Below are 26,540 nucleotides of genomic sequence, written 5' to 3' on the forward strand. Positions count from 1 at the left end.
TAGAGGATGGATCTGTCAACTCAACTGCTCCATGTGGAAGGACATTCTTGACCATAAACGGACCAGACCACTTGGACTTCAACTTTCCAGGGAAAAGTTTTAGTCGGGAATTGAACAGCAACATGCTGTCCTGGATTGAAGATCTTTTTTATCAACTTCCTGTCATGATAAAATTTCACCTTCTCTTTGTAATTCTTATAAGAATCATAGGCATGTAATCGCATTTCCTCAAGTTCAATAATTTGCCTTCTTCTCTTTTCTATAGTGTCACCAGGATCATAATTCAAGAATTTTAAAGCCCACAGAGCTTGATGTTCCATCTCCACCGGAAGGTGACATGCCTTTCCATAGACCATTTGGAAGGGAGATAATCCAATAGTTGTCTTCAATGCAGTCTGATATGCCCAAAGAGCATCCTCTAGCTTTTAAGACTAATCCTTTCTTGATAAAGCAACTGTCTTTTCTAGAATCCTTTTTATTTCCCTATTAGATGGTGGAAAAGGTCCAACAATGTCACTAATATGTATTCATTATTGAAAGATGGTGGAAAAGGTCCAACAAAGTCTATGCCCCAACAATCAAAAACTTCAACCTCTAGGATGCCTTATAGTGGCATTTCATGACGTCTGGAGATAGTACCTGTCCTTTGACACTTGTCACAGTTCCTGTGACACCCCGGCACTGACGAGGGCGGGGAGTGATCGCCGGTGCAAGAGGCACGATGTGCATGGGGCACAAACAAGGAGCGACTCCTGGCAGGCTTCTAGTGGAAGGGACACATGGATGAATCGAGCATACACCGGAATGAGATGGATCTAGAGACTGTATAGGTATGGGACTATACAGTTGAAGGATTGCTTAAAGGGATTGATTTGGCTACTCATATCACCAAATGCATTTGCTTTTCGGTAGCCTAACCCATAAGAACTCCATGGTTAAGCGTGCTTAGCCTGGAGTAATTTAGGGATGGGTGACCTTCTAGGAAGTTTTCCTGGCAGGCTTCTAGTGGAAGGGACATGGTGATGTGTGGGGGCAGTTGATATTTTTTTAACAAATAGCATTCTCTGTTCACTGCTTTTGTTTTTTTTTTTTCACTCCTTTACTGTATTGAGTTGGTGGTTGTCATTCCCTGACTGTGCTGGGAGATCTGGTGGTGTTGTGGCATTGTTGGGCGAGAGGAAGAAGAGAGGTATGATATTCGCGGAATCCTAACCGCACTTCGAAGTGCGTTTCCTAGTGGTCGCACTTCGAAGTGCGTTTTATATGTTTATATCGCACTTTGAAGTGGGTTTCTTATATGTGCACGTTTTTCTTTCATTATGTTTTATGCTACGAATTTTATGAATTTTTATTTTAAATTTGTTGTTTATGGATTATGTTTAGTTAGTAGGCAGTGTATTATTAGTCTGGCAAAAACCTCTTTAATAATATTTAGGTTAGTTAATTTTTAATAATATTTTTTAGTTAATTTTTAATAATATTTAGGTTAGTTAATTTTTAATAATATTTAGGTTAATTAATTTTTAATAATATTTAGGTTAGTTAATTTTTAATAATATTTAGGTTAGTTAATTTTTATGTTTAAAAGATGAATATGGAAGTTAAGATCCCACCAGACTCAATATTATTCTCTTGCCTTATCCAGCAACTCAATATTATTCTCTTGCCTTATCCATCAACTTAATGTCCACTTACGAGAGAAAGATACTCTATCTAGTTCGGGGCTTAATTTGTAGTTCTAAAAATATAAGTTTTCATTAACATTAGGTTAAAGATCTTCTTTATAGTTTCATTTTAATTTTAAAAGTGCTTTTTAATTTTTTTTTGTTATTTAATAAATTTTTAAATTGTAATATTTATTGTAGGTCATATTTAATTATATCAGATGGATAAGTATCCATATTTGGATTCTGAAATAAATTCTGATTTTATATCGGAGTTTTCTTATTTTTTAAAAGAAGTGGGTGAGGGTGATTACGCAGATCAATTTTCCACTAATCAAATATTCCCAACACGCGTCGATTTAGTTGAATGGGTTCGAAAGATTGCATTTGATCTTGGATTTGTTGTCGTCATTATAAGATCTGACACAGCAACTTGTGAAACTGGTAGAAAGACATTTATTTTGTTAGGCTGTGAAAGAAGCGGGAAGTATAGGAAGTATAAGCCAGATGTTCAACCTAGTGTCTCTGGTACAAGAAAATGTGAGTGTCTGTTTAGGTTGAGGGGTAAACCTAAAGGACATGGTTGGGTGCTAAAGGTTATGTGCGGCTATCACAACCATGAATTAGCAGAGACTTTGGTCGGTCATCCTTTCGCGGGTAGGTTAAATGCTGCTGAACAATCAATTCTTGTGGACATGACTAATAGTCAAGTAAAGCCGTCAAATATTCTTTTGACTCTGAAAGAACATAATGAAGATAACGTGACCACGATAAAGCAAATATATAATGCGAGGTACAGGTACAAACGATCTTTGAGAGGGTCTAGAACTGAAATGCAGCAGTTGATGATGTTGTTAGATAGAGACAAATACATCCAGAGAAGTAGATGTTTGGACGATTCTGACGTGGTAAGTGACTTGTTTTGGACACATCCCGATTCAGCGCACTTAGTCAATTCTTTTAATATTGTTTTCTTAATGGATACGACGTACAAGACGAACAAATATCGACTTCCGTTGCTGGAGATTGTGGGAGTCACATCAACTGGTTTGACATTCACAGCCGCCTTTGCATTACTTTCAAGTGAACGCCAAAGTAATTTCACTTGGGCATTGGAAAGGTTCAAAGGATTATTATTGACATCAGAGGGCGGTCCACGCGTTATTATCACTGACAGAGACCTTGCTTTAATAAATGCAATTAATAATGTCTTTCCGGAGACTTATCAGATGCTATGTACATTCCACATTGTGAAAAATGTTAGAGCGAAATGCAAGATGTTAGTGGATAAGGTTGAGTCAGTGGATGTGTTGATGGAAGTGTGGCAGAATGTCATGGATTATGACGACCAGTCCATGTTTAGTGCTTATGGTCATCGTCTTCAGTGTGCCTCTTCTGCATGGCCTCTATTTTTTTATTATGTCAACCGCACTTGGATAATTCCGTACAAGACATACTTTGTCAAGGCGTGGACGAACAAACTTATGCATCTAGGCAACACTACAACAAACAGGTAATTTTTATTTTCATCGGCTTCTGTACTTATGTATTTCATATTTGTGTGTAATGTATTAATGTGATATGTGACAGGATTGAGTCTGCGCACTGGAACCTGAAGAGATTATTGGGATCTAGTATGGGAGACCTATGCTCGTGTTGGGATGCTATGCAGAACGTCATAGTCCTATAACATAACAAGATCAAGGCATCCTTTGAAAAAAGTCTGAACGTAATGAGTGATGCTTACAAAGGTTTAATATATAGAAGACTTGTTGGGCGTGTTTCACGATAGTTCTTGGACTTATTGCTGATGAAATTGAGCGAGTCAATAAAATAGGTATGGACAGTTGATAACAGTTGAAAAACTGTTATTTTCATGCTTAAAAGTGATACTAAAAGCAACCTTTAGACTTAGAAACTAGCTTGAAATCATGCATTTTGTTTATATTTTCAGAAATAAGAGAGCTGGACAGGTTTATGCTTGATTTGAGTGTTTTTGTGCAGGTTTTGAGGTGAATTTGGTGAAAGAAGTGAAGAATGAGAGAGAGGACATTAGAAAAGACAAGAAAGAGTGCAAAAAGAGAAGTCGAAGGCACCGCTCAGCGGCAAACTACCGCTGAGCGGCACTCAAGAGGTGGCGTTGGAACCGCTGAGGGGCAAATGGCCGCTGAGGGGAAGAAAGAAGACGCGTAACCACCGCTGAGCGGTAAATGGCGCTGAGCGGCACTTTTTGGGCTTGGGCTTTTGTAATCTTTTGTAACTCTAGATTAGTATATAAGGGCTTGCACGTCCTTTAGTTAGAGATCTTTGGCAGAAACGAGGCAAACACTCTCTCTTTCACCCCTTTGAAGGAGGATCTTGGATGCTCAGGCTACCTCTTCACCTTTATTGGGTTTATTCTTTCATACTTTCATTGTTATTCATCTAGGTTCACCATGAATATGGTGAACTAAACCTTGTATGTTTGTTGGGGAATCAAAGTAATCTCTTGAAGCTCTCATATATGGATTTGTTGAGTACATCTTTGAATTAAGACATATGCTTTCTTTCATCATTAGTTAGGGTTTTTCCTCTTTGCTCAATGCTTGCATTGTTTAACTCATTCTAATGCATGATTATTGGTTTTGTTGATACGGACACGTACGGGGAAATCTAGATCCGGGGAATTTCTCCCAATATTATACTGACAATATTATATTGGTTGCCTTTAAGCTCCTGCACTCATGAACTAATCATTAGGAATGCTAGGAATTGTATGAACTATTTGATTAGGGAGAAGCCATCTAGAATGGTACATTAGAGAGTGGCATTAACAATGATGATTTGAATGTTGAATTCCTAAAATATATGAGAGTGGATGAGATGAAATTGACCCCCAACAACATATTCATTCATATATTTCCTTGAAAGTGTTTATCTTTTGTCTTTGTCATTGATCAATTCATGCATACATATTTAATTTTCGTCTTTGCATATTAAACTTCAATTATTGTGTTCTTAAGTCTTAGCTAATCAACAAATCACATAACTAAACTAGGCCGTGAGTCCTTTGGGAGAACGATACTTGGTCTTACCAAGTTTATTACTTGAAACGATTCGGTCATACTTGCCGATTGTGAAACAAGTTTGTGACATCATATTTTGGTGCTTACAAATTTGTCCATCAAGTTTTTGGCGCCGTTGCCGGGGATTCGTGGTTTAACTGGTTAATTTGTGTGATTATTGATTACCTTTGACTTTAATTTTGAATTTCTGTTTTTATTTTTTTCTGTTTTTATTTTTTATCTTTTTAGATTTGATTTTATTCTTTTAGGTTAGATTTTATTTTTTTTAGATTAGCTTTTATTTTAATTTCGAATTTTTATTTTATTTTTCTGTTTTCTGTTTTTCTGTTTTCTGTTTTTTTATTTTTCGGTTTTTATTTGATTTTATTTTATCTTTTTAGATTAGATTTTATTTTATTTTATTAGATTTTATTTTTTTTTATCTTTTTAGGTTAGATTTTATTTTATCTTTTTTAGATTAGGTTAGATTTTATTTTATTTTATTTTATTTTATTCTATCTTATTCTATCTTATCTTCTGAATCTTTTATCTTTTGAATCTATATCTTCTTCTCTATCTTTTTGTGCTAACAAATATTTTCTAGAGTTTTGTGCCTAATGTCTGCAGAATGCAATTTGGTCAAGAGTTTAACTATAGGGGCACTCAATTCTACCAAAGTAATCTCAACCAATGGTGGGAACCTCACTCAAGCATGGATCAAAGCCAATTTTGGCAAGCTGCTGGACAATTTGAGAACCAACCACAACAACAATGGCAGCAACAACCCTTTCTATCAGGAAGTTTGGATAGGTTGGAGGACACCCTTCAACGATTTTTGAAAAATTCCGACTCTACTCAGAAAAGCATTGAAGAATCATGTAAAAGAATGGAGATGCAACTTCGTCACATTAGTCAGATATTAAATGATGATGTTAATACTGATGTTAACCTTAAGGAGGAAGGGCAAGTCATTATCACTGAAAGTGACAAGATTCTTGATGAGGAAAAATTAGAGGGAGATGAGGAAAGGGTAGAGAGAAAAGAGAAAGAAGAGTTGAGTGAGAAAGATAAAGATGAAGAAAAAGAAAAAGAATTGGTTGAGAGAAAAGAGAGAAAGAAAATTTGTGTGAAGATAAAGAAGTTGAGGAGAAAAAGAGAAGGGAAGAAAAAAATAAAAGAAGAGAAAAAGAGAAAATTTAGGGAGAGAAAAAGGAAGAAAAAGAAGATGAGAGGAAAGAAGAAGAAATCACATGAAAAATCACATCCTCATCTAAAGAAGAATCATAGGAAGGAAAAGAAATTTAAGTGCTTCATGGAAATCTTCAAGAAATTGGAGATTAAAGTTCCTATGATTGAGACACTGCAACAGGTTCCTGGTTTGATCAAATTTCTGAAGAAGTTCAGTAGGAAGAAGAAGAAAAAGAAGAAGGAACATGAGCTTTACTGGGTCAAGCTAATGACGTTAAAAGAGCGCTTGCTGGGAGGCAACCCAGTGGATTTAAAAACTTTTGATTTGGTTTTGTAACTTTTAAATTGTGGACATTATTCTGTAAATATTTTTGTTGGATCCAGCATCTACTGAAGGATGCTAGGTGGTTAAGCATCTACTGAAGGATGCTAGGTTTGTAACACCTACTGATGGGTGTTGGTGAGAAAATTTTGCACCTACTGATGGGTGCTGGTAAGTTGGAAACACCTACTGATGGGTGCTGGTGGAATTTGGGTCAGGCTCGTGACGTTAAACAAGCGCTACCTGGGAGGCAACCCAGTTGATTGATTGTTTTTGTTTGTTTATTTTAGTTAGGGTTTGCATAAGCATTTTTAACATTGAATTGCAGGGAACCTATGAGGGGTATGCTAGGAAGGCACGTAGGTCAAGAAAAGAAGGAGAAGGGCACATCAAGAAAGTGCCGCTGAGCGGCAATTACCGCTGAGCGGTACTATCGCAGATGGGCTTAAGTTCCCCTTAGCGGAACCCGAGCCCATTGGGGTATTTTTAAACCCTAAGCTGCGCGTTTTTACATTCTTTCAAGCTCTTCTCTGCACTAAGACTCCCACATATCTCCTCTTAGGTTTCCCACATCTTTTTACTCTTCCCTCTTTAGAAAATTTCTCTTCCACTCACTTTTATACTAGTGTGCCATCAAAGTTTGGGGTTGGAAGAGAGCATTCTAGTTTGGAAGCATTCTCATATCATCTAGCATCTCCACCCAAGTAAGTAAAATGCATTTTGTCCATTCTAGGGTTCTTGAATTTGAATGTGATTGTCAAAGCATGAATACTTAGGGGTTTTAGTTTCTATGCATGATTTGATGATATATTTGATGTTTGAACCGATTAAACTGCTTGATTTTGAACTGGAAAACTGAAAATTGCATTTGGGTGGAGTTAGGACTGTTTTAAAAAGAAGATTTGCAAAAATCTGCAGATCACCGCTGAGCGGCATTTACCGCTGAGCGGCACTTTGCCAGATTTGTTTTTTCTGGTTTATTGCGTGTTTGAATGTGGCACTGGTGGCGCTGAGGGGAAATTCTGGCCCTCAGCGGTGGTTTAGCTTCGAAAGGAGTTGTGTTCTGAGTTTACTAATGATGAACATCATGTTCTGTGGTTTTGGATTTGTGTTTGAATGCAGGAATGGCATCCTCTTCAGGAAAGAGATTGAAAACCATGGCAACCAAGAGAAAGGAAAAGGAACCAGAGCAGCCCCATAATGGCAGGTTCCTCTCTAGGAAACATGAGAAGCACTTTAGGGTGGTTCAGGACAGGAGACTTCTAATGGAGAGAAAGGTTGGAATGATACCTAACTTTGCTCCTCAATTTGGAGAGCAAGTGTTAGGGAATGATTGGGGGAAGCTAGCCACCTATCCAGCACCTGCCAACATAGCTGTGGTCAAGGAATTCTACACCAATGCAAAGAAGATTGGTGATCATCCAGCTGAGAATTATTTGGGCTATGTTAGAGGCCATGCTATCAGGTATGATCCTGACTCCATAAATAACTTTCTGGATACTGTGTGGGCTGGTGAGCAATGCCAGTTTGCTCTTAGCATGGAGGAAGGTGCTGATTATGAGGATGTGGAGAGAGTATTGTGTATACCTGGAGGACACTTCCAAAGGAATAGATCTGGCTCAGTGGTTAACATTAGGAGGACAGATTTGACTCCTCTTGCAAAGTATTGGATGGCGTTTTCTCATGCCAACATTCAGCCATGTTCACATGTGTCAGATATTACTCTCAGCAGGGCACTATTCATCTACTGTGTTATCAGAAACTTGAATGTTAATATTGGGCAGGTGATAGCTGATGAGATTAGTGTGTGTGCTAACACCTCAAACAACAAAGCACCACTGGGACATCCTTCTTTGATCACTCACCTTTGCAAGCTAGCTGGGGTGGACACTTCTGTTCCACCATTTGAGAGGCCAAGAAAAGCTATAGATGAGGCCTATTACAGACAGTACTGTGGAGGTGAGGAGGCAGCCCAGCCAGTGCCACCACGCCAGGCTCGTAGAGAGAGAAGGCCAGCACAGGGCAGGACTTCTGCTGATACTCATGAGGCAGAACCATTCCAGATGAGGGACATGTATATGTCTCTTATAGGTGCTCAGTTGCAGTCCATCCACAGAGGGCAGGTGGCCACGGCTGAGATGATAGTGGGGATGTATGATACCCCTCCAGCACACAGGTGGACTATGGATGAATTCCATAATGTGGTAGCTTGGCCAGAAGAACCAGTATATGGAGGAGCTGGAGCAGCTGAAGCTTCAGCCAGAGATATGGAGGAAGATGAAGCAGAGGAGGAGGATGCATTTGATGAAGATGATGATGAAGAGGAAGAGGAAGATACAGAGAGCTTGGACTGATGAGGAGCTGAGATAGCATTTACTGATGAATGCTATCATATGATTATGCTTTTATGGTTTAAGTTTTCTGAACTTATTTGTTTTTGTTTTTAGATTAGGGTTTGATGTACTCTATTGAACACCTGGTTTGTTATGATGGTTTGCTATTAACTGTGATTGTGTGATAAGTAATGCTTGATGATGCTTATTGATTGATTGATGTTGAGATGATGTGCACATTAAAATGCTTATACAGGTGATTCACAAGCTTTGTGAACAAATGCATAATATCATGATTGTGATTGTGAAATTAAGCAGGATGTGCATGTCAAATGTGAATGAGCTTATATGTGAGGTTTTGAGCTCCAGAGTTATTATTGTTGAATGCTATTACTTTGAAAGCATGAATGACTTTGCCCAGGTTTTCTATGATTGAATCAATTTCTTGTTTTGCATCATATGATCAAAGGCCGTGTTTTTGAAACCCTTTTTATTGGCCAAATTCATAAAGTTAGCCTTCTAAAAGAGAACACGTTGTGTTCTATCCTTTGAACCCTTAGCCTTAAATATACACTGAACACCCTTGATTGAAAATCTTTACCTTGAGTTAAGTAGAAGATCTTGTGTGGTATTGTTAAATGTTCAAGTTTGGGGTTATTGGGGAAACATGAAAAAGGAAAAAGCATTGAGCTAACAGCTAAAAAGTAAGAATATGCAAAGAAAAGAAAAGAAAAAGAAGCAAAGCTCAATGCAAATGCAAAAGCAAAGGCAAAAGAAAGTTGGGAATGAATAAGAAGATTGTGTTGTTATGATTCTCTTAACTCAAGGATTTTGTGATCCAGAAAAACCAATTTTCTTGTTAGCCCAGCCACATTATAAGCCATTGAAAAGTCCTTGTGATGATGCATGCTTGTGAATGTTTTTGATTGTGGTAAAATGAAAGGCAAAGTTGATTCATGTGACATTGTGATAGTGGAGTGAATGAGTGAAACACTTTACCTCTTATACACTTGTGTGTTGAGTGAAAAACTTTACCTAGTGAGGAAAGATTCCATAAGCACATGAACATCCATGCTTAATTGATTGATCATTCATGAAAAATAGCATTTGTTGGAACTTAAATGACTTTGTGAACACTAAAGCATGTGCACATCTTGAATTAACTCTTGGTCATAAGTTTGAGTGAAGTTATTACTTATCTTGAAAAGAGGATTTTGAATGAGTGAACCATCATATGAATTGGTTGGAGATGGAGTTACATTTTGTTTGCTTGAGGACAAGCAAAGTTCTAAGTTTGGGGTTGTGATAACAGTTGAAAAACTGTTATTTTCATGCTTAAAAGTGATACTAAAAGCAACCTTTAGACTTAGAAACTAGCTTGAAATCATGCATTTTGTTTATATTTTCAGAAATAAGAGAGCTGGACAGGTTTATGCTTGATTTGAGTGTTTTTGTGCAGGTTTTGAGGTGAATTTGGTGAAAGAAGTGAAGAATGAAAGAGAGGACATTAGAAAAGACAAGAAAGAGTGCAAAAAGAGAAGTCGAAGGCACCGCTCAGCGGCAAACTACCGCTGAGCGGCACTCAAGAGGTGGCGTTGGAACCGCTGAGGGGCAAATGGCCGCTGAGGGGAAGAAAGAAGACGCGTAACCACCGCTGAGCGGTAAATGGCGCTGAGCGGCACTTTTTGGGCTTGGGCTTTTGTAATCTTTTGTAACTCTAGATTAGTATATAAGGGCTTGCACGTCCTTTAGTTAGAGATCTTTGGCAGAAACGAGGCAAACACTCTCTCTTTCACCCCTTTGAAGGAGGATCTTGGATGCTCAGGCTACCTCTTCACCTTTATTGGGTTTATTCTTTCATACTTTCATTGTTATTCATCTAGGTTCACCATGAATATGGTGAACTAAACCTTGTATGTTTGTTGGGGAATCAAAGTAATCTCTTGAAGCTCTCATATATGGATTTGTTGAGTACATCTTTGAATTAAGACATATGCTTTCTTTCATCATTAGTTAGGGTTTTTCCTCTTTGCTCAATGCTTGCATTGTTTAACTCATTCTAATGCATGATTATTGGTTTTGTTGATACGGACACGTACGGGGAAATCTAGATCCGGGGAATTTCTCCCAATATTATACTGACAATATTATATTGGTTGCCTTTAAGCTCCTGCACTCATGAACTAATCATTAGGAATGCTAGGAATTGTATGAACTATTTGATTAGGGAGAAGCCATCTAGAATGGTACATTAGAGAGTGGCATTAACAATGATGATTTGAATGTTGAATTCCTAAAATATATGAGAGTGGATGAGATGAAATTGACCCCCAACAACATATTCATTCATATATTTCCTTGAAAGTGTTTATCTTTTGTCTTTGTCATTGATCAATTCATGCATACATATTTAATTTTCGTCTTTGCATATTAAACTTCAATTATTGTGTTCTTAAGTCTTAGCTAATCAACAAATCACATAACTAAACTAGGCCGTGAGTCCTTTGGGAGAACGATACTTGGTCTTACCAAGTTTATTACTTGAAACGATTCGGTCATACTTGCCGATTGTGAAACAAGTTTGTGACATCATATTTTGGTGCTTACAAATTTGTCCATCAACAGTGGTTGTTGTGGATGCATTTTGAGCTCAACATACGGCCTACCATGTGCTTGTGTATTAGCATGATATCAACCTGGAATAATTCCACTTGGTGAAATTCATGTTATGTGGACCCGTTTAAGCATTTCAAGTATTGTTTCTTATGAATCGCTTCCAGAGTTTAGATTGATCGTGAAGTTGAATTGGTACAAGAAAGATTCAACAAGGTTGACATCGGTGAAAAGGTCAACATAAAGCAGAAGATGATCGAAATTGTTTGCCCAAAGATGACATCTATGGTTGCTCCTTCGCATAAAGTGAAAATAAAGGGTGCACAGAAGTCTAAAGTTGCACGGCATGAGAGGTCTACGAAACATGACCCATCATATTTTGAGCACGTTGACACTTTACATTCGATGACAGAGTCTTCATCACGAAAAACAAAAGTGAAATCGAAGGCCAAAGAAGAAACGCGAAGGACAATACCTATGTTAAATCAATTTCATCCGATTTGTCATCCATACATTGTAGATGTTGTTGATGTTGTTGCCGATGGTCATTGTGGTTATCAATGTATTGCTGCTATGTTGGGCCTAGGTGAAGAGGCATGGCCCGTTATCCGACATGACCTCTACCAAGAATTAACTCAGTTGCGTGATGAATACGCACAATTAGTAGGAAGCTACGATCGATTGGAAGAACTACGACAATCATTGATTGTCCATGATCGATCACAGGTATTTCTTATTTACCTTATAAACATGTAATATATTTATAATTTTGTATTTCTTTTCATAAGTATTTCTTATTTACCTACATGTATTACAGGTTAATGCTAAGAAGTGGATGACCATACCTGACATTGGCTATGCAATTACAAATCGATACAATGTCATCTTAGTATGTTTGTCATATGTTCAGAGTTTTACCATATTTCCACTACGAACTTCACCGCCTACAGATGTCACACAACATCGGATGTTATGCATTGGATTTGTTAATGGATGTCATTTCGTACAGGTAAACCTCCGTATCACAAGTGAAGCGTTACCCATTGGATGTTATGATTTACTTACGAATATTAATTTTTCAGGTTCAATTACAACAGGTTTGTCCCTTACCCATGGTGGACATAATTTCGTCAAACCATTGTTACCCACAAGCGCGAGCATGGTCTACATTTTATACACACAGGATGCAATCATTTATGAATTTAATGACAGTTAATATGACTTATGTAGATCTTAGACTCATACTCCTTAACAGACCTACGAGCTACCTGTAGTGTCTTAGTAGTACGTTGATAAGCTACAGTGCCCTCTGTGACGTCTCGACAGGTTAACATGCCCTGCAACATCCTGATCACACGCCTCATACCCCCCTGAAATTAAGATAACCAAAAAAAATTTATTAAGTAAACAAGAACAAAAATTGATGAAAAAAATCAAAATCAGTTAGTTTCAATACATACCAACAATCCTAGCTCAGCCGACCGTCTACGACGAACTGGAGGCACCAGCCTGTCATCTGGAATGTCTCGCCTCATGCGCGGTGCAAGACTAGGTCGTTCATCGTCGTTGCCTGGAGTGATGTACGGGTGCGACACCCGCCTAAACCACGTTATGTATCCATCAACACACGCATGTGGCTCATGAGCTTCAACGACACTGTAATGGCATACTCTACATACCGCAACCAATTTAGATCAATCGTAGCAATGTCTGGCATCGGAAGACTATCAGGTGATCGTGGTATGATATGCTGAAAACCAAATTGACGCAACACGCGTTCAGGTAGATGTCGATGAATCATGTCGCCTAATCGGATCCATCCCGAGTACATAATTATGGCAATGAATGGGCATGTACGTCTGTGCAAAACATATGGATTCCAAATAACTACATCGTAAGTGAAGGCATCCAGAAATGTTCGGCCCTCTGTCAAACTCCAACCCACCCTCGGGGGTATGTATCGTGAAGCACGTGGATCAAGTTCTGTGTACCTCTCAAACACTTGCCTCCTTCCCATTGCAGGAAAGTGCTCATATATCCAACTCTACAAAAAACATTACTTCAATTGTTTGATTCATTGTCAAACAATATTAAAATAAACTTAGAAGATGGTAATGTACCTGTAGAAGAGTGGAATATCCAGCTATCTGTCTGACCTCACTGAAGCTAGCATCTCCTAGCTGCTCATATGTATGTGCAAGTGCTGTTGCTCCCCAAGCATATCTCGAACAAGCATTCAAGTCTCGCAAGAGAAGGAGATACGATACTCGAATTAGAGTCGCACTCTTATTCGTAAAATTGCATCCAAGCAGATGCAACAAGTATGCCCGAGCAACACACTCCCAATGCTTCTGCTCGATGCACTCCTGGTAGACCTCGCGTAGCCAGCTGAGCCTAACTTTTGGACCACGTGACTGTTTCATCTCAGCTAAAGCTCTAGCGCGGTCCACGCCAAGCAGCTCCATGATATGAGATCGAGCCTCATCATACTCTAACTCCTCAACCTCCCATGATGGGTAGGTGGAGCAAATTCATAACGTCAACTAATGTGACACTCATCTCACCTATCGGTAGGTGGAAAGTATTAGTCTCTAGGTGCCACCTCTCTGAAAGGGCAACGATCAATCCATGATCGGCATACTCGTATGATAGGTTCACTAAACAACCCAACCCCGACATGGAGATATAAGGCTCAATGGTCTCATGATACATTCCAAAATGCTTCAATTTTTTGCCATGGATGACAACCTTTATCCCTCTTCGATCCTAAATAAAAACATAATTATATAAAAAAATGTAACATTTATTAAACAATTAAAATTTAGGTTGATGACTAACCCGGCCTTGCCATATGGCAAATGCAACATGCTGGGTATAGTGGGTAAGTAAGGAGGTGTCATGTGGACCTCCTGGGAATCCACCATCTTCACCTTCAGCTTCATCTTCATCTTCATCTTCATCTTCATCTTCATCTTCACCTTCACCTTCATGTTCTTCCTGACTAGAGTCATGCTGCTGCTGAATATCCTCCTCTTCAACGTAATCATCTTGACCATGTCCATGTTGTAATAACTCCTCCTGCTCCTCATAATCATGCTCATCAACGCGATATTCTTCTACTCGTCTTCTACGAGCAAATGCCGTAGGTTGTCTTCTTTCACCATGTGATGAAGATGATGGCTCACCACGAGAGGATGAAGCCTTACCATGATAAGATGATGCACCTCTAGTTTTAACCATATCTATTAACCAATTATATTATTAATATATTATATATAAAAAAGTAATTAATTATATAATAAAAATATTCAAACAAATAATAAGTAATCAAAGAATATAAAATTTCAAAAAAATACATATATAATAATTAAATAATTACAAATAAATCCAAAATAATATTTAACAAAATTTACAGATGATAATTATTATTTAATTCAATAAAAAATGTAATAATTATTTCAATTTCATAAAAAATTAAAAAAATTAAATAAAATTAAATACATAATAAATAATATATTACGAAAATAATAATATGTTAAAAAATAACAAATTCAACAAAATTTAACAAACAAATAAAATAAATAAAAATATATTAAGAAAACATTTTATTTATCAACTAACAAAAAAAATTAAATTTATTATACTAACCTAATAAAAAATAAACCTAATTAAAAAATAAACATAATAAAATAAATATATACTAACCTAATAAAAAATTAACCTAATAAAATAAATATATACTAACCTAATAAAAAAAATAAAAAAAACCTAGAAATCAAACCTAAACGCTATTCGAAATGCGGCGACAAGTAACGCACATGGATGTGCGGTTAGTGTGAGCCGCCTGGGAAGCCCTCCGCATATCGATATGCGGTTTCCCTACTTTCCGCACTTCTAACTGCGGAAGTCTGCGACCACTAGCGTTTAAGCAGCTGCTCTCCGGCGACCAACACCAACCCCCAGCGAACTCAAAAAGCACATGCATATATTTGTATGATAGCAAATACCTACATTTTATCAAGATACTAACCTGGATGCCAGAAAGCACCTGAGATTTGTAAGAAATCAAGCACGGAGGAGAAACGCAAACAGCTTGGCACAGGAGGGAGGAGAAAAGAGGGGCAGAGGAGACCGGAGAGAACAATGGGAGAGGAGGGAGGGCGGAGGAGGGAGGAGTGATTAGAAGGGGGTGTAGGGTTTGAGGGTGAGATGCGACAGAGTTCAAGTTTCAAAATTAGTCAGCCTTTTAAAAATTCAAAATATTCTTGTTGACTGTGCTGAGGGGTATACTTTGGAATTAAAATATATTTTGGAGGTGCAGGACGAAGGTAGTGAGGTGTAGGGAGAATGTCTCTCGCGGCTTGGAATCCGGCTTGGTTAGCAAGTACTTTATGGTTGCATGGTCAGTGTAGATAATCACTTTAGACCCAATGAGGTAAGGTCTAAATTTTTCCAAGGCATACACAATAGCAAGCAATTATTTCTCTGTAGTGGCATAATTCAACTGGGCTTCATTTAAAACCTTGCTTGCATAGTAAATAGTGTGAAATACCTTCTCTCTTCTCTGGCCAAGAACAACTCCTATGGCATAATTACTGGCATCACCCCTCAGCTCAAAAATCTTGGTTCTAATCAGGAGCTACAATAACTAGGGCAGAAATCAATTTTTTTTTAAAACATCAAATGCCTTAAGGCACTCTTCATCTAGGTTGCTTAAGGGTTTGGCAATTTTTGAAAAATATTTGATGAATCTTCTGTAAAACCTAGCATGTCCCAAAAAACTTATGATTCCCTTCACATTGGTTGGTGGTGGAAGTTTTTCAATAACCTCCACTTTGGCTCTGTCAACCTCAATTCCCTTGGAGGAAAATTTATGACCCAAGACAATGCCTTCCTTTACCATAAAGTGACATTTTTCCCAATTAAGAACAAGATTGGATTTGGTGCATCTTTTAAGTACAACATCCAGGTTAGACAAACACTCATGAAAGGAACTACCAAACACTGAAAAATCATCCATAAAGACTTCAATGCATTTTTCTATCAAATCTGCAAAGATTGCCTGCATACATCTCTGAAAAGTGGTTAGAGCATTACATAACCCAAACGGCATTTTTCTGTATGCAAAGACCCCAAGTGGGCAAGTGAAAGCCGTCTTTTCTTGGTCTTTTGGATCCACCACAATTTGATTATTTCCAGAATATCCATCCAGAAAACAATAGAAAGTCTGACCTGTCAATCTCTCCAGCATCTGATCCATGAAAGGAAGGGGAAAGTGATCCTTCCTAGTAGCATTGTTCAACTTTCTGTAGTCGATACACATCCTCCATCCAGTAACAGTCCTTGTGGGTATGAGCTCATTTTTTTCATTATAAATAACTGTCATCCCACCTTTCTTTAGTACCACCTGTACTGAACTTACCCATGCACTATCAGAAATAGGGTAAATAATGCCAGCCTCAAGTAACTTTAGCACTTCCTTTCTCACCTCTTCCTTCATTATTGGGTTTAACCTTCTCTATGGTTGAGCAACTGGTTTGTAGTCATCTTCCATGAATATTTTCTGCATGCAATATGTTGGACTTATGCCTTTGAGATATGAATTTGATCATCCAATAGCTCCTTTGTTGGCTTTGAGTATTTCTACCAACTTTTCTTCTTCTTTGGAAGAGAGAGAGTTGCTGACGATGACTGGTTTGTGATACAAGAAGGTCTAACACCATAGGACCCATCACAAGAGGAATGGCCAAAAAGCTCCAAGATGAATATTCTCCTCAAGGTCAAGTACTATTTGCTATCTTTGGATGGAAAATTGGAGAACAAGAAGATATGCCAAATCTGCCAAAACATGGAGAAGGGTAAAAAGGACATTTCTATACAAAAGGGGTGTACTTATCCTTCTATGGGGCTGCATGAGTAATTGTTTTTCTTCACATAAAACTTGATTTTCACGTGTTTTAGACGCTATACATGTAGCACATGGGTTCAGATCTGCCACGTGAAAGTTGAGTGCTTAAAGCCTTGAGATTAATCTATAAAATCTCATAGGAAAAGCTTGTAAATCACTTTTGGATTGTAGTAAAGAATTTCTGCTGAAATGCATAGCAAATTCCTTCTCCAAGAGTCACTTCTTAGCTTGATTTCCATTGCAACTTCCTTCCACTCTAGGAAGCCTTCTGAGTTGTGAATCACCTCTCCAAGCTAACCTCCATATCCATTCATCTTAAATTCCAAACATCCGCTGCTTCACATCCAAAACTCTTCATCAATCTGCTCACAAAACTCCAAGTCTGCAGCTGCCCATGCTACTGTGCCATTGGTTTCAGCAAGCTGTTCAAGCCTCCCTGCACCTCCAATCTCACGGATCTGCTTCTCCACATCTCCTAGGATGTATCAAGTGGTATCAGAGCCAGGTTCTAACTAGAACCGTGAGATAAGTCCAGATTTTCTTCCATTTATCTGCTGTCAAAAAATTTCCTGGTTGTCTTGCTGTTTTCTGAAAAACTTCTGCAATGTTTCATCAATCATTGCTTTGTTTAGGATCTACTCTTAATTTCATTGGCTACTAGCTGTCGTTGTTTGAGTTTTCCTTCATTTTATTCGGCTGTTATTAATTGTTTGAGTCTATTTTACCATTTAAACATCATTTCTGTTTTTGTCTTAAGTCTTGTTAGTTACTTTGCTGTTTTGTTATCAAATCTGGTTTTTCAACCAAGTTTTACCAAAAATCTTAGTTGTTTGAATGTGGCTGCACCAAGTAAGAGCAATGAATACTTCAGAAATGAGCTCAGGTGTTTAGATTTACCATTCAAACTCAAAATCTGTGCAGGTTTGTATTTAAAAATCTGACAGCATTTCAGTTCTGTTTTTGTGCTGTATTGCCATGGTTTTAGGGTCATTTACTGTTCTATTGAATAGCAGCTGGTTGATCCATTGTCTGAACCATTTGGAAGATGAAATGAGTTGATTCCAAATAGTTTGTCATGTGGCAAGAGTGTCCAAGCATTTGGCCGAGATGCATGTGTTTCATTGAAGTCAATTCTGCTTAATTGTGTGTGGTTAGTATTAGACCATTGCTAACCATCATCAACACTGAATTTCTGCATTTGTGCAACTTTCAAATACCATTTCTAACTCCTCTTTGCTGTTTTCAAATCAGAATTACTTTTGAATCAAAATTTGACCATGCTAGTTGTTGAATTTAGGAGAAATCTGGTACTGCAGTAGTGATTTTCTGTTTTATATAGTTTTGATGCATCCAATTAGTTCCAACAAGTCATCATTCATCATCAAAACATGTTTGAATCATTGGAAAACAATTAGGTGCAGTACTGTTCATTTGGTCTATTTTTTTGCATTGAAAAATTGACTCTGCTGCCAAAACTGTGCTGGTTTTTTTTGTCAAATTCTGCACTACATTACTTTGCTTGATTTATCATTTTTAGATGCAGTAAAAGCCATGGTCCATTAAAAATATTAAGATAACAATTCAAAAGAGATATTACATATGTTAAAAGGCACTTAGGACCATTGCATCATCAGTTTCGAAAGTTTGAAGTGTATAAAAATCTGGTGCAGAAATCTGGTTCAGGAATTTCATCAAACAGTTTTGTCAATTTTCAATGCATAACCAATTTGTGTGTGATTCTGATTTAAAGTCTTTTCTTGTGTTTTAAATCTGATCTAGAACCATTCTTAGGATCTATTTGAGGTACCACCGTGTTTGAAAACCCTGTCATTGATTGATTTTCGATTTTTTTCTACATTTTGCACACCATCTGTTTGACAAAAGTCTTGGTGTTGCTGTCACTTGGATGTGATTTTGCTGGCAATTGTGGTGGTAGTTTCTGTGATTAATTGGTTTGTTGGATAGGTGAACTATAACTCAAATGGCTCACTGCAAGTGGAAGCATCAAAGGAAGTTCAATTGGTGAAGAAAAGTGAATGAAGTTGAGCCTTGAAGAAGAAAAAAAAAACCGAGACTTGCAGCAGCATTCTATACTGCAGAAAATTAATTCTTGGTTTCGGCACTTTGCAGCTGAGAGAATTGTTTAGAATCCAGTAGATTCAAGTTCTTTGAGAGCAACCAAAGCTGCACACATTGATTCCTTAGCCTATTTTAACTTTTCCTTTCCAACTTACTAAATTTCTTTGTAATTTCCATTGGTTTTTTTTTCTTTGGTTGTAAGTTCCAAACCCAAGCAAGTGAGGTGCTAGAGTTCACAAGTGCTCTTCCCTCATTTGTAACTAGACTCAAAAGAAGTCTCACAATCTAAAATTGAGTAGTCGGTGAGTGTGTCTTAGATCCAAAGTCTAAGCCTCACCTAAGAGACCTCACTTTAATGGTTTTTTCCAATTTTCGACTAGATAACATATATCTTGTGCGAATAGGAAGCTCTCTTAGGGGTCCGAATTTAGAGTTAGGTTGTGTTATTTCTTTGCTTTGTGTTTTCTTTATTGTCTTTAAGACTTAAGTGGATTTAAGAGTGATTTTGATCTAAGGACTCTAGTAAGTAGCAAGAAGCATATTTGGCAAGGAAAAGGCTTGGTACTTAAGCATTCCTAGTGAATCACCTCCCTTACCTGGAATATTGCTTCAAGTGAAAATCTCTAGTCTTTACTTCAAGAATAACATTTAAGTCCATCATAATGTCTAGAAGGCATTCTCCTAGGATTAGTGATAGTGAAAAAGAACATTTTTCTCTTCAAACTTTAGTTAATGAATTCAAGGAAATAAGAAGAGAAATGAATGAAGAGAAAGTCAATAGAGAGCTTCAAAATGCTGTTATTCAAGATGAGTTGAGAATGATAAGGAAAAGTAAGTCTAGGGGAAGTCAGAGTGAAAACTCTCAAGAGGGAGGGATGTCTATGAGTCTGGGTGATTATTACCCTCATCAGCCTTCTACTTCTAGAAGGCATAGGAGAAATTCTCATGCACCCCCACCCCCTAAAGAAGTCAATGTGGTGTTGCCTCACTTCCATGGGAAGGACAATGTAGAGGCTTATCTTGATTGGGAGATGAAGGTAGAACAATTGTTTGAATGCCATCAAGTGAGTGAAGAGAGGAAGGTCTCTCTAGCTACCCTAAGTTTTCAAGGGTATGCAATGTATTGGTGGACTGCCTTGGTCCAAGAGAGGCTTAGACATCAAGCCCCTCCCATCCACTATTGGAATGATCTCAAGTCTGCCCTTAGGAGGAGACACATTCCCTCCTACTACAATAGAGAACTCATGGATAAACTCCAAAGGTTACAACAAAGGTCTATGACAGTTGAGGAATATAGACAAAAGATGGAGTTGTATATGATGAGGGCAGGCATAGTAGAAGGTCCAGAAACTACTTTAGCTAGATTTTTAAGTGGGCTCAATTTTGACATAAGAGATAGGGTTGAACTTCTACCTTATAGAGATTTGAATGATCTTGTTCAAATGTGTATAAAGGTAGAACAACAAAACTTGAGAAAATCTTCTTCTAAAAGAATTCAAGTTCAACCTACTTGTGAAAAGAAAATTTTTAAAGAAAAAGAGCCATTTAAACCTCTAGCCAAAATAGAAGAGAGACCCAAGAAAGAGACACCCTCACACACAAGAACAAGTGAAATCAAATGCTTCAAATGTCTAGGAAGGGGTCATGTAGCTACTCAATGTCCTACAAAAAGAAACATTATTTTGAAAGGCAAGGACATTTATAGTAGTGAAAGTGACACCCCAACTAGTACAAGTGAGAGTGAGGAAGAAGAGAGGGAAGAGGAAATATATGCTGATGATGGACAACTTCTCATGGTGAGAAGGATACTTAGCAACCAACCAAGTCTTGAACATATATCACAAAGAGAGAACATCTTTCACACAAGATGTAAAATTCAAGAAAATCATTGTTCTCTCATTGTTGATAGTGGGTCTTGTTGCAATTGTTGTAGCACAAGGTTGGTTGAGAAGTTGAAACTTGATATTATACCTCATCCAAAACCTTATAAACTTCATTGGCTAAATGAAGATGGGGATATAATAGTCAAGAATCAAGTGAAGTTGGCATTTTCCATTGGGAACTTCAAAGATGAAGTTTTATGTGATATAGTTCCCATGGAAGCATGTCATGTGTTATTGGGGAGACCATGGCAATTTGATCATCAAACTATCCATCATGGTCTAACCAATACCATCACTATCCATCAAAAGGACAAGAAGTTTGTGCTTCATCCTTTGACTCCTACCCAAGTGGCTAAGGATCAAGCACAAATGAAGATTTTAAGAAAGCAAGAACATGATCAAAAGAAAAAGTCAAAAAGAAAGGGAGGTATAGAAACAAGTGTGCCACCTAAGGTCACTCAACATGAAGTCCTCTTAAACAAAAAGACTTTAATCAATACACTTCAAGTTGAGCAACCTTCATATCTTCTTCTTTGTCAAGGGACACTTACATGCACATCTAGTGATTCAAAGACTTCAACTCCTTCTCCATCCATTCAAAAACTTTTGAAAGAATTTGATGATCTATTCCCACAAGAAATTCCAAAAGGGCTTCCACCCATAAGAGGAATTGAACATCAAATTGATTTCATTCCAGGGGCAGTTCTTCCTAATAGGCCAGCCTATAGGACAAATCCCCAAGAAACTAAGGAGATTGAGACACAAGTCCAAGAGTTGCTAGATAAAGGCTTAGTTCAAAAGAGTCTAAGTCCCTGTGCTGTACCAGTGTTACTTGTACCAAAAAAAGATGGGAAGTGGCGCATGTGTTGTGATTGTAGAGCTATCAACAACATCACAATCAAGTATAGACATCCCATTCCTAGGCTTGATGATATGTTGGATGAATTGCATGGAGCACAAATATTTTCAAAGGTAGATTTAAAAAGTGGCTATCACCAAATAAGAATTAAGGAAGGTGATGAATGGAAAACTGCCTTTAAGACCAAGTTTGGATTATATGAATGGCTAGTTATGCCTTTTGGTCTTACAAATGCTCCAAGCACATTCATGAGACTTATGAATCATGTCCTTAGGGATTGCATTGGGAAGTTTGTAGTTGTTTACTTTGATGACATCTTGGTATATAGTCAAAATTTGCAAACTCATGAAAAACATTTGAGAGTTGTTTTAACAATTCTTAGAACACACAAATTGTTTGCAAACTTTGACAAGTGTACCTTTTGTGTTGATAGTGTCATATTTCTTGGATTTGTGGTCACCAAAAATGGGGTTCATGTGGACCCAGAAAAAATAAAGGCCATCCAAGATTGGCCTCCTCCAAAGAATGTAGGAGAAGTAAGGAGCTTCCATGGGTTGGCAAGCTTTTACAGAAGATTTGTTCCTAACTTCTCTAGTCTTGCTTCACCCCTCAATGAGTTGGTGAAAAAAGATGTTACCTTCCATTGGGGGGATAAACAACAAAAAGCTTTTGAGCTACTCAAAGAGAAGCTCACACAAGCACCCATTCTAGCTTTGCCAAATTTTTCCAAAACTTTTGAGCTAGAATGTGATGCTTCAGGATTTGGCATAGGTGCAGTATTATTACAAGAAGGACACCCAATTGCATACTTTAGTGAAAAACTTCATGGTGCCTCTTGTAATTATCCCACCTATGACAAAGAACTCTATGCACTTGTGAGGGCTCTTCAAACTTGGGAACATTACCTTGTTGCCAAGGAGTTTATCATTCATAGTGATCATGAATCACTTAAGTATTTGAAGAGTCAACACAAGTTACAAAAGAGGCATGCTAAGTGGTTGGAATTCATTGAACAATTCACTTATGTTATTAAATACAAGAAAGGAAAATCCAATGTGGTGGCTGATGCTTTGTCAAGAAAAATTAATCTATTAGCTACATTGGGAGCTCAAATTCTTGGATTTAATAACATTCTTGAATTATATTCACAAGATCTTGATTTTGCTCATATCTATGAGGAATGTCTCAATAAGCCTCAAGGAGGATTCTATGTGAAAGAGGGGTATCTTTTTAAAGAAGGAAAAATTTGCATTCCCCAAGGTTCACATAGAAAACTCCTTGTTAAAGAGACACATGAGGGAGGATTAATGGGACATTTTGGGGTAGAAAAGACCCTTGGCATGTTGAAAGAAAAATTCTTTTGGCCTCACATGAGAAGGGATGTTCACAGGCATTGCTTTAAGTGTATAACTTGTTTAGAAGCTAAATCTAAATCAATGCCTCATGGACTTTATACTCCTTTGAATGTTGCTTCCACCCCTTGGGAAGAGATAAGTATGGATTTTGTGTTAGGTCTTCCCAAAACTTCTAGGGGTTTTGATTCTATCTTTGTGGTGGTAGATAGGTTTAGCAAAATGGCTCATTTTATACCTTGCCACAAAGTAGATGATGCAAGCAACATTGCAAAGTTATTCTTTAGAGATGTGGTTAAACTTCATGGTCTACCTAAGGTAATAGTTTCGGATAGAGATACAAAATTTCTTAGTCACTTTTGGAGGACCTTATGGTCTAGATTAGGGACTAAGTTATCTTTTTCTACTACTTGCCATCCTCAAACAGATGGTCAAACTGAGGTAGTAAATAGATCTCTTTCCACTTTACTAAGGGTAGTTCTAAAAGGTAATCACAAATCTTGGGATGAGTATCTTCCTCATGTTGAGTTTGCCTACAATAGAGTAGTTCATGGAACTACTAAATTGTCTCCTTTTGAAGTTGTTTATGGTTTTAATCCTTTGACACCCATGGATTTAATACCCCTTCCAAATTCTATTGATTTTGTTCATCAAGATGGGGTATCTAAATCTAAATTTATTAAAGATTTACATCAAAGGGTTAAAATTCAAATTCAACAACAAAATGAGAAATATGCCAAGAAACATAATAAGGGCAAGAAAGATTTAATCTTCAATGAAGGAGATTTAGTTTGGATTCATCTTAGAAAGGAAAGATTCCTCAACTAAGAAAGTCCAAACTCAATCCTAGAGGAGATGGACCCTTTAGAGTGATCAGGAGGATTAATAACAATGCATATCAACTTGATCTTCCTCCTGAATATGGTGTTCATGCTACCTTCAATGTATCTGATCTTAAACCTTTTGCAGGATTTGATAGTGAAGATGAAGATCTTTTGGATTTGAGGGCAAATCCTTCTCAAGAGGGAGGGGATGATACAAGAAGGTCTAACACCATAGGACCCATCACAAGAGGAATGGCCAAAAAGCTCCAAGATGAATATTCTCCTCAAGGTCAAGTACTATTTGCTATCTTTGGATGGAAAATTGGAGAACAAGAAGATATGCCAAATCTGCCAAAACATGGAGAAGGGTAAAAAGGACATTTCTATACAAAAGGGGTGTACTTATCCTTTTATGGGGCTGCATGAGTAATTGTTTTTCTTCACATAAAACTTGATTTTCACGTGTTTTAGACGCTATACATGTAGCACATGGGTTCAGATCTACCACGTGAAAGTTGAGTGCTTAAAGCCTTGAGATTAATCTATAAAATCTCATAGGAAAAGCTTGTAAATCACTTTTGGATTGTAGTAAAGAATTTCTGCTGAAATGCATAGCAAATTCCTTCTCCAAGAGTCACTTCTTAGCTTGATTTCCATTGCAACTTCCTTCCACTCTAGGAAGCCTTCTGAGTTGTGAATCACCTCTCCAAGCTAACCTCCATATCCATTCATCTTAAATTCCAAACATCCACTGCTTCACATCCAAAACTCTTCATCAATCTGCTCACAAAACTCCAAGTCTGCAGTTGCCCATGCTACTGTGCCATTGGTTTCAGCAAGCTGTTCAAGCCTCCCTGCACCTCCAATCTCACGGATCTGCTTCTCCACATCTCCTAGGATGTATCAGTTTGTTTCCACCTTCTTCTAGAAATACATACTTCAAGTGCGACGGTAGCATCTTTAGCTCCACTTTACTTCCCTTGACTTTTTCTTCTGTGTTTTGCAAAGGACTCTTTTGTAATTCTTCCAAATGAGTCAAGTTCCCATCAATTAGTTCTTTTTCTTTTTCATTTAACTCTTCATAATTGTCAACTAGTATCTCCTCCAAAGAAAGAGTATTACTTGCGTTATTTTCTTGTATCATGCAAATTTCATCAAGAGAATCCAGATGAAAACATTCCTTATAATCTTTTAGGTGAGACATAGCTTTAAAGACATCAAAATTTACTTCTTCATCTTGTACTCTCACTTTTAGTTTGCCATTTTCCACATCAATCAAAACTCGTGCTGTTTTCATAAAAGGTCTCCCAAGAATAAGAGCTACATTCACATCCTCCTCCATCTCCATGATGACAAAGTCCACAGGAAAAAGAAATTTATCTACCTTCACAAGCACATATTCAACTACCCCATAAGGATATTTTAGGGATCTGTTTGCAAGTTGAAGAGTCATCCGAGTAGGCTTGAGTTCCAACCCTGCAATCATTTCAAACATGGAGAGCGACATGAGATTAATACTAGCTCCCAAATCAATAAGTGCTTTCCGAACAGAGATATTCCCTATAGTGCAAGGAATAGTGAAGCTTCCTGGATCTTTATACTTGGAGGGTAAGAGCTTTTGTATGATAGCACTGCAGTTTCCTTGAACTTCAATGGTTTCTTCTTCAATGTACTTTCTTTTCTTTATGAGGAGCTCCTTCAGAAATTTAGCGTATGAAGGCATTTGTTGCAGAGCCTCAGAGAAGGGTATATTAATCTCCAATTTCTTGAAAATTTCCATGAACGCTCAAACTGTTTTTCTTTTTCCTTTTTGGAATAATTCTTTGGGTAAGAAAGGTGTTTTTCATAAGATTCTTTCTTTCTTCTCTCATCTTTTTCCCCTCTTTTTTTCTTTTCTTCTCTCTCTTTTTCTTTTTCCTTCTCATTTTCATCTCTTTGTTTTTCACTCAACCTCTCTTTTTCTTCTCTTTCTATTTTTCTCTCATCTAAAACTTTGCCACTTCTAGTAACAGTAGCTTTGCATTCCTCTTTGGAGTTAGTTTTCAAGTTACTCCCCAGGCCATCCAACTTCTGAATCATGTGACAGAGTTGCTTCTCTATCCTCTTGAATGATGCTTGATTGCTTTTATGATGAGAATCAAACACCTGCATGAACTGTTGAAGGGTGTCATCCATCTTCGCCATTCTTTCTGAGAAGGATGGTTATTGTTGCCATTGTCCAAATTGATCTGATCCCATGTTAGAATGAGATCTCCACTGGTGGTACAAATCAATTTGTCCGTATTGCATCCTACAAACTGGACACAAAACTCTAAAAAATTCGTTAGTACACAAAAAACAAAAATACTTAACACAAAACAACTTAAGAATAAAAATTAAAAACAAAAATAAAAATAAAGTCAAAATTAATCAAGAATCACACAAATAGAATAGTTTAAACCGTGAGACCCCGGCAACGGCGCCAAAAACTT

General features: G+C 37.5%; 4 protein-coding genes across 4 annotated transcripts; 2 read left to right on the forward strand and 2 right to left on the reverse strand.

Moving 5' to 3' along the window:
* Positions 1-1,885: 1,885 nt before the first annotated feature.
* Positions 1,886-3,354, forward strand: LOC148203569 (protein FAR-RED ELONGATED HYPOCOTYL 3-like). The gene is made up of 2 exons (XM_088107656.1): positions 1,886-3,177; positions 3,255-3,354. The coding sequence occupies exons 1-2, from the start codon at positions 1,886-1,888 to the stop codon at positions 3,352-3,354; spliced, it is 1,392 nt and encodes a 463-aa protein (XP_087963782.1).
* An 8,086-nt stretch (positions 3,355-11,440) lies between these two features.
* On the forward strand, positions 11,441-12,196 carry LOC148203570 (uncharacterized). The gene is made up of 3 exons (XM_088107657.1): positions 11,441-11,890; positions 11,982-12,057; positions 12,174-12,196. The coding sequence occupies exons 1-3, from the start codon at positions 11,441-11,443 to the stop codon at positions 12,194-12,196; spliced, it is 549 nt and encodes a 182-aa protein (XP_087963783.1).
* Positions 12,197-13,663: 1,467 nt separating this feature from the next.
* LOC148203571 (uncharacterized) lies at positions 13,664-14,404 on the reverse strand. The gene is made up of 2 exons (XM_088107658.1): positions 14,003-14,404; positions 13,664-13,930 (listed from the first exon to the last, which is right to left on the reverse strand). The coding sequence occupies exons 1-2, from the start codon at positions 14,402-14,404 to the stop codon at positions 13,664-13,666; spliced, it is 669 nt and encodes a 222-aa protein (XP_087963784.1).
* Positions 14,405-24,825: 10,421 nt separating this feature from the next.
* Positions 24,826-25,849, reverse strand: LOC148203572 (uncharacterized). The gene is made up of 2 exons (XM_088107659.1): positions 24,988-25,849; positions 24,826-24,923 (listed from the first exon to the last, which is right to left on the reverse strand). Exons 1-2 carry the CDS (start codon positions 25,847-25,849, stop codon positions 24,826-24,828), a joined length of 960 nt encoding a protein of 319 aa, XP_087963785.1.
* Between the last annotated feature and the right edge of the window lie 691 nt (positions 25,850-26,540).

Source organism: Vigna umbellata, chromosome 2, assembly GCF_029865625.1.
Source record: "Vigna umbellata cultivar VRB3 chromosome 2, Vumbellata_1.0, whole genome shotgun sequence".
NCBI lineage: Eukaryota > Viridiplantae > Streptophyta > Magnoliopsida > Fabales > Fabaceae > Vigna > Vigna umbellata.